Genomic DNA, 12,498 nt, shown 5'->3' on the forward strand with positions numbered 1-12,498 from the left:
ATCAGGCATCTACCTGCCCCAGTATCCTGCTTTTCATAGTAGCTAACCAGGTGCCCCTAGCAGGCTCACAAACGTTGCAAGCAGCCTATAGGCCTCTGCTGTGGTTTGTGCCCAGCATCTGGTAGCCAGTTTCTGAGTGTGGAGGCTCCATTTCCCTATCATGGCTACCAGCTGTTGAAAGACCTGGCTTCCACAAACCTTCCTAGCTGAGAGCTAGTTCCCTCCAGATGTTTTGAAGCACAATTCCAGTCGGTCTCAGCAAGCACAGGTGTAGGACGTTGCGACCAGTGGTCGTCCAAAATCTCTGGAGCACACCAGGTTGGAGAATTTAGGCCTAGCCTTTCCCCCCAAACCACCTCACCTAGTTATTGGTCATCATGACCTCTTGTGCACAAGTTAATTATTTCTTTGGACTATTCTGAATCTCCTGTCAGTCGGCTTCATTGGATAACTCCCAGTTCTAGTACTATTTGAGTTTCAAACTTTTCTTTTTGCTGTTTTTATTGTGCATGACCTTGAGATGACAGTGTAGAAGGCAATAACTAAATTGTTGCTGATGCTGATGGTATATTTTAGAGAGGGAGAAAAACTGTGCCTGCTTACTCCACACCAGGCCTAGTTTTATAAAATTCTGCCATGCCCACGCTCTTTAAAGTCATGTTTTTACAAAGCCCAATGCCCCAAATGCTTTAAGTGTTTCCTTCCAGGGAAGGGGCTCCAGCCTCTTGTTCACATGGGTTGCCAAAGTGGGCTGGGACCAAATGATGGCGGAAGACCCTGCTGGGATGCTTCAGGGATGCTATGACAACAAGAGGGAGGGAGTTCTGCGTGTTCCGAAGCCGGAGTGGGGATCTTGGACACAAGCCATTGGGCGAGCTAGCTGTCTGTCGGTCGCCCCTGTGACCTCAAGGCTGGGAACACCTCCCAGCACCCTTAGCAACGGTTGCAGCTCTTGATGTCATCGGTGGCCTTGCTGTGCGTGGCACAGTTCTTTGGCAGTTCTGCAGGAAGCCTGGGGAACCCTGCTGAGGTTTTGGTCTTGCAAAGGGGGAGCGGGTTTCTGAAAGCGGTGGAGAGAGGAGGGGGAGATATGGAGCGCACATCCCTGCTTCTCCAGGTCTGTTAAATGACGGGTGCTGCCCTTGATCTGTCCAGGGAACAATCCCAATAATGCCTGCCTAGGTCAGAGGCTGGAGAGGGACCCAGCCAGAGGTGCTTCTGCTCCTAAGCTGGAAGATTCAGGGCAGATAAAAGAAAGGACTTCTTCATGCAGCACAGAGTTAAACTATGGAACTTCCTGCCACAGGAGGCAGAGATGGCCGCCAACTTGGATGGCTTTAAAAGAGGATTAAACAGATTCATGGAAGAGAGGGCTGTCAATCACTACTAGCCATGATGGCTATGCTCTGCCTCCACAGTTGGATGCAACGATGCTTCTGAATACCTGTTCCTGCAATCCACAGGTGCTCAAATCCTGCTTGCAGGTTTCCCATAATGGGCATGTGGTTGGCTACTGTGAGAACAGGATGCTGAACCAGATGGGTCATTGGCCTGATCCAGCGAGGCTCTCTTCATGTTCTTATGTTCTTATGTTCTTAACTTTAATTCCTTTAAGGCAGGTGAGAGGTCAGGGTGAATGATATTCCTGGGTGCTACCTACCTTCCTACCTACCTACCTGATAAGTCACACTTTGTCTTTCAGATACTCACTTCAGGCAGCTTAGAGGAGGCATAAAAGCCATTTAAAACCAAAATGAAAACAGCATAGGATTTAGTTGGAAAAGCCCAACAGCCCCAAATCACAGCTTCACTGAATCAACAGCCTCTCACCGAGTGCCTGGCAAGAAGCTCTAAGCCACTTTGCTAAATGACTGCAGAGCAGGAGTCAGGCAGGTCTCTTTCTGTAGGCATGGAAATTCCTAGAAGTGGGACATCGCCACTAGCCTGAAGCAAGCTCCCTCCTAAATGAGGAGGTGGGGCATAAAAGAGGGGGCTCCATAGCTGGCCTCAAGTGGTCAGGACTTCAGAAGAGAAGAAGGCCCAGGGCTGCTGACCATCTCTCACTTGCAATATGAGGCTGGGGTGATGGTGAAGCTCTCCAATGGCAGGTCACGAATGAGACCTGACTAGAAGCAACATCTTTTGACACACATGCGTGTGCGCGCACCCCAGATCCAGACATTTGAGTGTAGGCTCTGTGTTAGTTGACTGTGAGGATGTTGCACTATTGCACATACTCCGCAAAGTATGGCTCCCTTAAGGTATTGCTTTCCCTGTTCCATGGTTGATTCCCGGGAAATGCACCATAAATCAGCTTCTTGTTCTGCCTGTTGCGGCTTTGCAGAACCACCCAGGTTTGCACCTTCTTCTGCATTCCGTCCCTCGGCAGGAGAGCTGGCGAAAGCCAAGGAAATCGACCCCACTGCTCTCTGCAATGCCATCCTGGGAAACTTTCCCATGGCTGGGCAAAGCCCCAGAGACGGCACTGTGGCTCCTTTGTTCTCCCCGCCGGGTTCATGGAAGAACTGATAACAGCGCTGGGCTGCCAGCAGGATAACGCTCTGCTGTCGTTCGACTGTTTGCTGAACTTGGAGGCAATGTTCAAATGTGCAGCTGGCCAACAGCGGTGGGGACTGGGGATTGAGAGTGGAGAGCTTAGCTGCTGAGCAGGATCTGGGGGTTATAAAAGATCACCAACTAAGAATGAGCCAGACATATGACAGATCTTGTGGCAAGGAGGGATGGGACAGGCGACAGGCCTGGCTATTTTGGGCTGCGTTAGCAGAAGTACCATATCCTCTGTGGGATGAAGTCATGGGCCTTGTCCTTCTTGGGGCTGCACCAGCTCTTCGCATATGGGCACCGGACTCAAGAAAGCGTTTTACCAAATTGGAGAGGCTTGCAGAACCTCAGCAGAAAGGCTTAAAGGCGCTTGGTAGCAGAGGCCAAGGGAAGGCTTCATCAAACGCTCAAGGGATGTATGAAATCAGCAGGCTGCATAATATTGCACTTTCTTTCTTTTATAAATCATTTTTATTAGTTTTCCAATAAGAACATCCAGTTAATAAATCCGTCAAATCATAATCCAATAAATTGGATTGTAATTTGGCTGTTTTTTATTTTATTTTATTTTTAATTGGATAATATTGCACTTCTTTCTCTCATTCCCCTGTGCTTTTTGCGAAAAGACGCACCCGTAGGGCAGCCAGCGTTGTGGTGAACGTCTCAGTGGGGCCAGGGGTGTGCAGTACATTTTCTGGTGGGTTATCCTGGCACATCTTTCAATCATTGGACCAAGGGGTGACTTGTCCAAGCGCTGGATTCATGTGGTGTTTGTCCTCAGGGTATCCCCGCCCCCCCCCCCCCAGCTTGGCAAATGGGTCAGATGCCTTGCGGATGTTTCTTTCCGCCAGAACAAAGTGCCGCTTTCTCTTCCCTGCAACCTCATACTGAGCACAGCTTGTCTGCTTTCGGCACGGCCAGGCCTCGTGGTGTTCCTCCTGCCTCCAGCTTGTGCCTTTTCCTCCCACTGCCCCACTCGTGATGGGTCTTGTGTTCCAAGTGCCTGTAGCCTTTCTGCCTTTTCTCGGTAGCTGCATCGTCCGTCCTGAAATCCAGGCTGTACTGTGCTTCCCCGGCCTGTGTCTATAAGCGCCTCAAAGTTTGTACCGAAGAAAACGTCGATTTTGTGCCTCCTTCGTGGAATAAATAATTTGCAGGCATTAATTCACGTATTGGACCCCTTGGGAAATTCAACTAACCTACTGTACCTGGAGCTGCAGCTGAATGGGACACGGCTGTGGGCAGCCTGAAGAAGTACCCTCCACCTTGAGCTACCTGTAAAAAACAAGTCTAGAGTAAGAGACTAGGGTGATGTCCACTATTTCCAGGAACTCTTCTCTTTGTGAGAGTTTTGTGGGTCAGCTGGGAGTTTGTTAGCACCCTGGCTAAAAACGCGGAGGCTGGGAAGGAGGGTGTGCCAGAAGGATAATGAATTGATATTGATTTATACATAATAGGCTTCCTCAACCTCGGCCCTCCAGATGTTTTTGGCCTACAACTCCCATGATCCCTAGCTAGCAGGACCAGTAGTCAGGAATGATGGGAATTGTAGTCTCAAAATATCTGGAGGGTCGAGGTTGAGGAAGCCTGATATATACAGTGGTACCTTGGTTCTCGAACTTAATCCGTTCTGGGAGTCCGTTCAATTCCTGAAACGGTTCAAAAACCAAGGCGCGGCTTCCAATTGGCTGCAGGAGCTTCCTGCACTCAATCGGAAGCTGCGTTAGACGTTCGGCTTCTGAAAAATGTTCGCCAGCTGGAACAATCACTTCCGGGTTTGCAGTGTTTGGGAGCTGGTTTGTTCAGGAACCAAGCCATTTGAGTATCAGGGTACCACTGTATTAGTAACTTTATATTAATGCAGACATTTTTATATGTACCTGTGAATTTTTGTAATATTTTTGTTGCTTCAGTTTTCTGTATACCAGTTAGAGATATTGAGCAATTGAGCTGATTAGACAGCTTGGAATGTTCACAAATATTCCAAATGTTCAGGGAGAAAACATTCTTCGGACATTCAACCTTCATCCTTCCTACATAAAAACAATTTAAAACGACAGCAGCACGTACATAAAATTAAGACAGCTTGATAGTGCGGAACAAAATGTTCCTCTCACCCATTTGCAGACAATGAATTTAGGTACATTTGCAGGGGACATGCTGACTTGTGTCGATTGGAGTTGTGGTCCAAAACAACGCAAGGGCACCAGATTGGGGAAGGCTGGTACATAGTATGCTGTATGAAGTCACTCACTAGGGATTGTCATTTCAGGACTTTGCTTTGCAGGTCCCTCTTTGCAAAGCACTCACACAATGGTGTGTGTGTAATATAAAAATATATATCCTTTTCCTTTCAATTTCCTTCTTACCAGTCCCCTCACTTTCGGGAAGCTTCCTCTTTGGAAGTCAGATGTGACCGTGTTGGATTTTCTTGGCAATTGTCCATTTGCATCAGTGGTGAGGAATCGCTGCCCTGTGGTCCAACCTTGGCCTGCCAGGGAGTCCAGTTTGGCTCATGAGGCCATTTTCTCCAAACCATAGCCACCCACCTGTCAGCTGACACCACTGGTTTTACCAGCTGATGGGTTTAATTCTGCTTTTTCTGCACAGGGAACAGGATTGCACAGCCAAAACAGCAGAATTACCAAATCCCTGCTCATCAGATGACAGTGTTAGAAACTTAGATATACAAGCTAATTGCCAAATGCACCTTAAACCTGGTCTGCGGTCACCACCATGGAATGTCTAGGTGCCATTTCCCCTCGCTAGTTGAATTTATTGTTGTGGTGATTTTTAGTCCTTTCATTTCTATACCGCTTTATATTTTAAAGAAAAAAATCTGGAAGTGGTTTGCAACACATTAAAACATCAAATAAATCCAGAATAAAACAAATTCAAGCTTCAAGGAAAATATTTCAGATCCATCTCTAAGTGATATTTTGCTTTCTCCATATTTATTTATGTAGCTGTCCCATAGCAGAAGTACTCTAGGAAGCCAGGGTGGTGCAGTGGTTAGAGTGTCGGACTAGGACCTGGGAGATCAGGGTTCAAATCCTCACAGCCATGAAGCTCACTGGGTGACCTTGGGCCAGTTACATCCTCCTAACCTACCTCACAGGGTCATTGTAGGAAATAACTAAGGGAAGCGAACCATGAGGAATAGTCCTAGTAGAGAAAGGTGAGATATAAGTGCAATAAATAAGCTCTCCTGCTTGCCTGATTACAAAAGCTGGAAGGGCCGGCTAGGTGGAGATGTCAGTTGCCAACTTGGCATGCAGAGATCTCCACATGGTTGCAGTTGGACCTGCTTCACTCGCAAAATGTGCCTGGCGCCTCGGGAATTTCGAAGACGGCTCACATAATGGCACCTTAAGCACATCCTGGGCCCGTCTGGCCAAGCACACATGCACCCAGCTAGTTTTAGTCAGCCAAGAGGGGCAAAGGTCAGGCGTTCACGTTGGCGGATGCATTGCTGCTACATCATCGTCGTGCCACAGAAACTGAAACTGATGCCGCAGCACTCGCTCAGAGCGGACATTGGACACCTCAGCTGATCCTGCAGTCACTGCGGCATGAAGGTCACCACAGAAGCGGAAGACTTTGTCCTTCAAGAGTCTTGCAGATAATTCACAGCAGACTCCAGAGAGCCCTATTGCTCTGCCCACAGATGATAACAGTCCCTTGATCCCTCCATAAAGTTCCTCTGGACAACTGCTTCAGGTTTCAGCGGAGGAAGCAAAATAGGCCCTTTTTGCTAACCCCGCTGTGGCACAGTGAGCAGACACTCTGGTCAGGCTCAGCCTTTTTTCTCTCTCTACACCCTGGACCCTGCTGTCTCTTCTAGCACAACATGTGGCTCATTATGCTGGCTAACCTTGCAAGGATCACTGGGATGCAAAGTATTCTGAATATTTGAAACTTTCTGTATAAAAATGCAGAGTCATCAAATTCATATCCATTAGGGGAAACAGCAGAAATTCATCCTTCACCCCAAAAGGCAGTTACATCCTTCTGTTAGGTGGGGGGCATGGTAGCGCTTGTGTTAGTGCACCTGCCCACTCCCACCAGGGGGCCAGAAACATGTCTCATGCTTCTCCTGATCATATATTAAGAGCCTGGATTTTCCAGGGCTTGGGGGTCCTGTGTTTTTGTGCAGTGAGTTGGGCTTGGTGGTTTTTGGTTCCCTTCAGACGCCAAGTCTGCCTAGCAGACCCCTGCGAAACGCAGAGCAAACTCCCAGTCATTTCCTTCCCCAATGACGGGGCAGAAGGGGCCTGAAGAGATAGACTATGTCAGCACCAAAAGCATCTATTCTGAGCCGTTGCTAAGAAACTGCCTAATGTCACTTCCCTGTCTCTTCCCCGCCCAGCACCCTTCTGCAGTGCTGATCCAAAAGAATCAGCAAGCGTTTTCCGCAGCAAACTGCTTCCCCTGGGATGGCTTTGCCGAAAAGGATTGCGCAGGAACTTTAAGGGACAGGATTGTGCCCACCCAAAAGACGGTGGGGGCAAAACCCAAATCCTGCAGTCCCAAATATATTGTACAGTTTGCATGTTCCCATATTTGCTTATTCTGTTGTACAATTTCTGCTTGGCTTTGGGAAGGGATGTGGGCTTATTGCATCGCTGTTGCATCTGTTTCAACCCTGAACCTTTAAGGATCTGGAAGCCCTGCTCAAACTCCCTCTAGCTTCTGGCATTTTCACCAAGCACTGCCCAAGTTTTCAAATTTCTGCAGGCTTAAGGACTAGAAGCTTAAAAAAAAAAGCAGAAAAAAGGAAACTGAGATGCTGCAGGATATTCAGTTGTGCAGTCAGAGGAAATTATGTGCTTATTAGGCCATGCAGTCATTGATGTGTGGAACGCAATTGGCCCTGACTTGGTGGACCGTATTCCAAATGTCTGGAGAGGTCTCTCCTCTCTCCTGCCCTTGTCTGATGCTCCCATCACCACACACAGTGTGACAAATGTGATACATAAAAATAAAACTTGCCGTATTTTTCTGTGTATAAGACTAGGGTTTTTTAACCAAAAAATTAGGTTTAAAATTGGGGCTCGTCTTATACACGGGTAGTGCTGAGGGGTGTTTTCTTAACTTGGAGTCCCCCCAAAAAGGGGGGCGTCTTATGCATGGGGGCATCTTAGACACAAAAAAATACGGCAAGTAGAGTGAATCCTGGTTTCAGATAATTCGCAATTGTAGGATCAGGGGCTAGAAGTGCTGTTGATATCGTTACAGATACTGAGGAAGGATCCTTCAAGAGTCCTCTCGACGTTCCTAAGCAATTTGCTTGTTAGAGGCCAGTTTGCAAATCAGGGAACGCAGGACCAAGATGCTCCAGGCCATCAATGCCTCTTATTTGGTCAGCGCAGGAGATTTCCAGGGCACCTTAGGCGGGATCTTGGGTGTCTTCACTGCAGCCTCTTGTCTGCTTCTCTTAGGCTGTTCTTCGGTACTTGTTTGCTGCGAGTTTTGTGCAGTTCTAACGACACAGTTTATGCTGTCAGCTGCCCCCAAGTTAAAGCCACACTCCAGAAAATAAGGCTCTTGACTGTGGCTTCTTTTAACCTTTTGATGAAGAAATGTGAAGTGGGTGGGTGGACGGAGGCTTGTCTCATCTCTCTATGATTCTCAGGCTTAAGCAGGCTATTAAGAATACATCTTTCCACAACAGTTTGCTGATTTCTGATTCCAACTTTCCGTATGCTTTCATGTACAATTGTCGTTAACCTCTCTGATACTTTTTTTTTAATGAATAGTGGTCTATAAAACTTTGTGCATCACTTATCCGTTCCTTGAGGATGTGCTGTGACAGAGCCTTACCTGGGCTTCCTGTTCACCATGTCCCACTTGAGAGCACATGCTAAATTGCACCAGATCCTTCTGCCTCCTTCATTTGGAGCCCTGAGGTGGTGCTTCAGCTCAGTCCTGCTCACGGCGCTCTTCCCTGCTGAGCTGCCAGAGCAGTCCTCCTCGCCTCCTGACCACGTAGAAAGAACCTTGTTTTCATGTATGTTGGAACACAGGGCACAGGAAGCTGCCTTGCGCTGAGTAAGACCATTGGTCTCTCCAGATCTGTACTGCCTACACTGACTGGCAGCTGCTCTCCTGAGGCTCAGGCAGGGGGTCTCTTTTTGCCCTACCTGGAGGTGCTGCTGTTAAGTGAGCCTGGGGCATTCTGCAGGTGAAGCCCCTGAGCTATTGCCCTTCCCGGTCTCATTCTGTCACCCATGATCTCAGCTGTCAGTGAAACTTTTTGCCTTGCCTCACATCTCACCCTCGTTTTTCTTCTTTTCCCCTCCCTCTCTCTCTTTTCCAGGAGAGGTTTGTGGACCTCTACGGGAATGACGCCGCGGCCAAGAGCAGGAAAGGCCAGGAACGCTTCAACAAGTGGCTGTGGACGGGGGCCACCGTGGCCGGGGTCGTCCTTCTTGGCTCCCTCCTGAGCCGCAAATAGCCAGAGACGGACTCTCCGCTGCCGCCACCACCCACCTCGGCCTGCGCTCCGTCGCCGAGGGACGCGCTGCGCATCCTGTCCCTCAGCCTTGCGATCATTCCAGGGGGGGGTGGAGACGGGGGGTGGGCCTCCGTGTAGCAAACCCCCCACTCTGACCCCAGGTGTCATCCTCTCCCTCCCCCCAACAACTCACAGACCTCTTTCTGGTGCCTCCTGCCCCACAGACACCTCCAACCAACCCCAGGTTACTGTTCCAATGCGTAGGGACCTGGATTCCTCCCCACCTCACCTTTGGGTGCTGTGCCTCCAAACCCCCCACCCCGCCCCCAGGAGCGGGCTTCCCTTGCTCCTTTTAATCACTTTTACTCACATTCCTGGTATTTCGTTTGGTGGTTGATTTATTTTTTTTAAAAAGCCCCCCTAAGGCAGGCCTGGCTCTTGTTTGCTTTACTTCCAGGAAGTGTGTGTGTGTGTGTGTGTGTGTTCTGCCACGTGGGTCGTTTTGGGTTAGCGAGCTCTAGCACTGCAAACGCCTTCCGAGGTCAGCAAGTCCGATGGAGAGAGACTCCTTTTGTGCTGACCTGCGTGGGAGCCTCCTGCATGTGGGAGTGCGTTGAGGGTTCCCCTCCCATGACCAAAGAGGGGACCCTGCAGTGAGCGTAGGAGAAGGGGGTGCCCTCTCTGAGGGACCCCCTTGTTCTGTGGGGCAGTGCTTGGCTGGGCAGGAGGAAGGATGAGGCAAGTGCATGGGAGCCCTGGAATGGGAACAGTCAAAGGCAGGATCCACTATCAACCTCTTATTCCCAAACTTATCCGCCTCCCCTTATTCCCAGTGGACGGTCAAGAGGGGTCTCAATGTTGCCGCGGGTCTCGTGTCCATCCCTTCCGAGCTTATTTCTAAGGGAGTTTCCCCAGCCCTGTGCTAATCCTCAGCACCCCACAGGATGCAGGCCAGTGTTTGCTTTGCACACCTGAAGGAAATGGAGGCCAGTCATGTGCAGGGGCGGACAAGCCTCTTTCTTTGGAAGGAGCTTTTGGCAGTGAGGACTGCAGTCCAGAGCACTCCCTCCCATGCCCTCAGTAATGACCCCCATCCCCGTCTGTCCTGCTCGACCTTCTGGGGTGGCTGATAGTCCCCAGTGTGGCTGGGGGGTGGCTGCGCTGGCCCCTTGGGCACGGTCCTGGCCCACGTCTCCGTTTCCCCGGCCCTGCCCCCCTCTCTCGAAAGAGACGCCTCCCCTCCCGTCCTCTGCAATGAGAAGAAGCCCGTCCTCTGCCGGTTACAAGGAAAGAGCAGGCGCAAGATGGCGGGGGGAGAGAGAGAGAGAGAGACCGGCTGCCAGGAAGGGAGACGAGAGTCCGTTAGCCGGAGCAGCCTCTGGAAGGTGTTTATGATCAGCTGCTAATTGCTAGGCTGGCTCTCCGGGGACTCTCCCTGGCGGCAGCCCAGAGAACTTCCAGTAAGAGCAAAAATCAACAGCGTGTGCTGGACCAGGCTATGCAGAGAGTGTTTTTGATAGGAAGAGGTGGTTTGTGTCTGTCTGTCTGTGTGTGTTTGTGTTTGCCTGCCTGCCTGGGCGTGCGTCCGCTTCCCCAAGGCTCTGCAGAGAGTGGCAGAAATTGCTTCTCCCACCCACTGCCTGCCACCCCAGATTTAGCTGGTGTGCGTGCGCACGCCAGCACTTTTTCTTCTCCCTCCCTGCAAGTGGGAGAGCTGTGTGGGTGGGGGGCAGCGGCCGGTCTAGCACAGTGGGCTTCCTTAGAGCGGGGAGTGGGTGTTCTAGATGCAGGGCAGCCCCAGGCACAAGGCTGGGCCTTGCCTGACGGCGCCACCTCAGTGCTTTACATTCATCGCCCACCCCTCTCCTAGCTGTGGCCATGGGGCCTTGGTCCGCAGGGTCGAAGGGGGCGGATGGGGCACTGGGGGGGCCTTGGGTGTTCAAAGCCAGCTGTGCTCAGAAGCCGCTTCTGCAGGCCACTCAGAAATGGCCGTAGGGAGAGGAAAAGAAAGCGATGTTTCCTTTGGGGTTGGGGAGTCTGCTTCTCTCTTGGTCTCTGCAGCAGCCAAGGGAATTGGGGAGGGGTGGGCTTGGTTGGGGGGGGTATGCGCAAGCTCCCATTCCTGGTTCTGACTCGGGGGTAGTGGGGTGGAGGCCCCTCGCAAAATGCCCGGTCCCTCCCTCTGTGGGTCGCACCATTTTGAACCCCTTGGGTTGCTCTAACGTCAAGTCCGCTTATGACATAACCTCACAATGCCCGCCTGTCCTGTCCGAATCCCTTGTGCGGCTTGCCTGCCCCCTTTCCCCGCCACCCTGTACATGCTCGGCTGTATATATCGGAGAGTAGTTTTTATTCAGTTGTGAATACAATAATACTATTTTTGTTAACTGTATGTCTGTATTTATGTGTGTTGACTGTGCTCTTCCCCTCCTCCCAGTTAACCTCATTTTTCACAAAACCGGCCAACGAGGACGGGACGTGGCGGGAGCTGGGCAAGGGAGCGCAGGGGCCCCCCCATGTGGCAGCGGGAGCCTCCCCCCACCTCGCCCTCTCTGGCCCCTTTGAATTAAAGCGTGAATGTTGAACCTGGAGCTCGCCCGCCCGCCCATCCCTCTTGTGTTCAGGCCCCACCTGCACCCCCTATTAGGAGAAAGAGTTTGATTTGAAGATGAAAGTTCAGTTCCACCAATAAAACTGTGGTGTTTGAATTATCTGGCCCGGTTTGCTTTTTGGGATTCTGCTGCCTCTTATATCACCTTTCCCCTGAGAGCCCCTTGCACTGACTGGGGCTGATGAGAACTCGGGTTCAAAATGGCTGGAGAAGGCCTCTTGGCTGTGGAAGGCTGTGCTAGGTCATAAAGTCCCATTCTGCTGCCTTTGATGGCTTCCCATGTCTTTGCAGGCAGATGAACTTAAATGAAAGGCAAAAGCCAAGAATCTTAGGATATTCTAGATCAATGCTTCCCAAACTGAGGTCTCCAGCTGTTTTCAGACTACAATTCACATCATCCCAGATCACTGGCCTTGCCAGCTAGGGATGATGGGAGTTGTAGTCCAAAAACAGCTGGAGACCCAAATTTGGGGAACACTTTTCTAGATGATGGTTGAAGGGGGGGGGGAGAGACTTTAGCAAAGAATTCAATGAACACAGACAGCCACCTTTGCTAACCTACTGCCCTCTCCAGATATTTGGGACTACAACTCCCATCAGCTACAGCCAGCATGGCTGTGGGATGCTGGAATTGATGTCAGCGCAACCGTTCTGGCTGGGGCTGATGGGAGTTGTATTCTGAAACATGGCAGGCACAGGGTTGTCAAGGCTTGGCTTGCAGGAGAAGTGATGACTGCAGCCTCCATGCTTAGAGGACATTGGAGTATCGGGCTGAGTGGGAGGCAGATGTTTGCATCACAGCCTGCTGGAGAAAGGTGGCTGGGATCTCCGGCTCGCCACTCTCGGGCAACTGGGCACTGCGGGGCAG

At 50.7% G+C, this 12,498-nt stretch overlaps 1 protein-coding gene across 2 annotated transcripts in view; it reads left to right on the top strand.

The window, feature by feature from the left end:
- Window positions 1-11,727, top strand: part of BCL2L1 (BCL2 like 1) — a 49,514-nt gene extending 37,787 nt beyond the window's left edge. For both annotated transcript variants that reach the window (XM_081011621.1, XM_081011620.1), the window contains exon 3: window positions 8,882-11,727. In XM_081011621.1, the coding sequence (XP_080867747.1) occupies window positions 8,882-9,019 (138 nt within the window). In that variant the 3' untranslated portion in view covers window positions 9,020-11,727. The remainder of the gene's footprint in view (window positions 1-8,881) is intronic.
- Window positions 11,728-12,498: the final 771 nt, after the last annotated feature.

Source organism: Podarcis pityusensis (genome assembly GCF_964106645.2).
Source record: "Podarcis pityusensis genome assembly, chromosome: 6".
Taxonomy (NCBI): Eukaryota; Metazoa; Chordata; class Lepidosauria; order Squamata; family Lacertidae; genus Podarcis; species Podarcis pityusensis.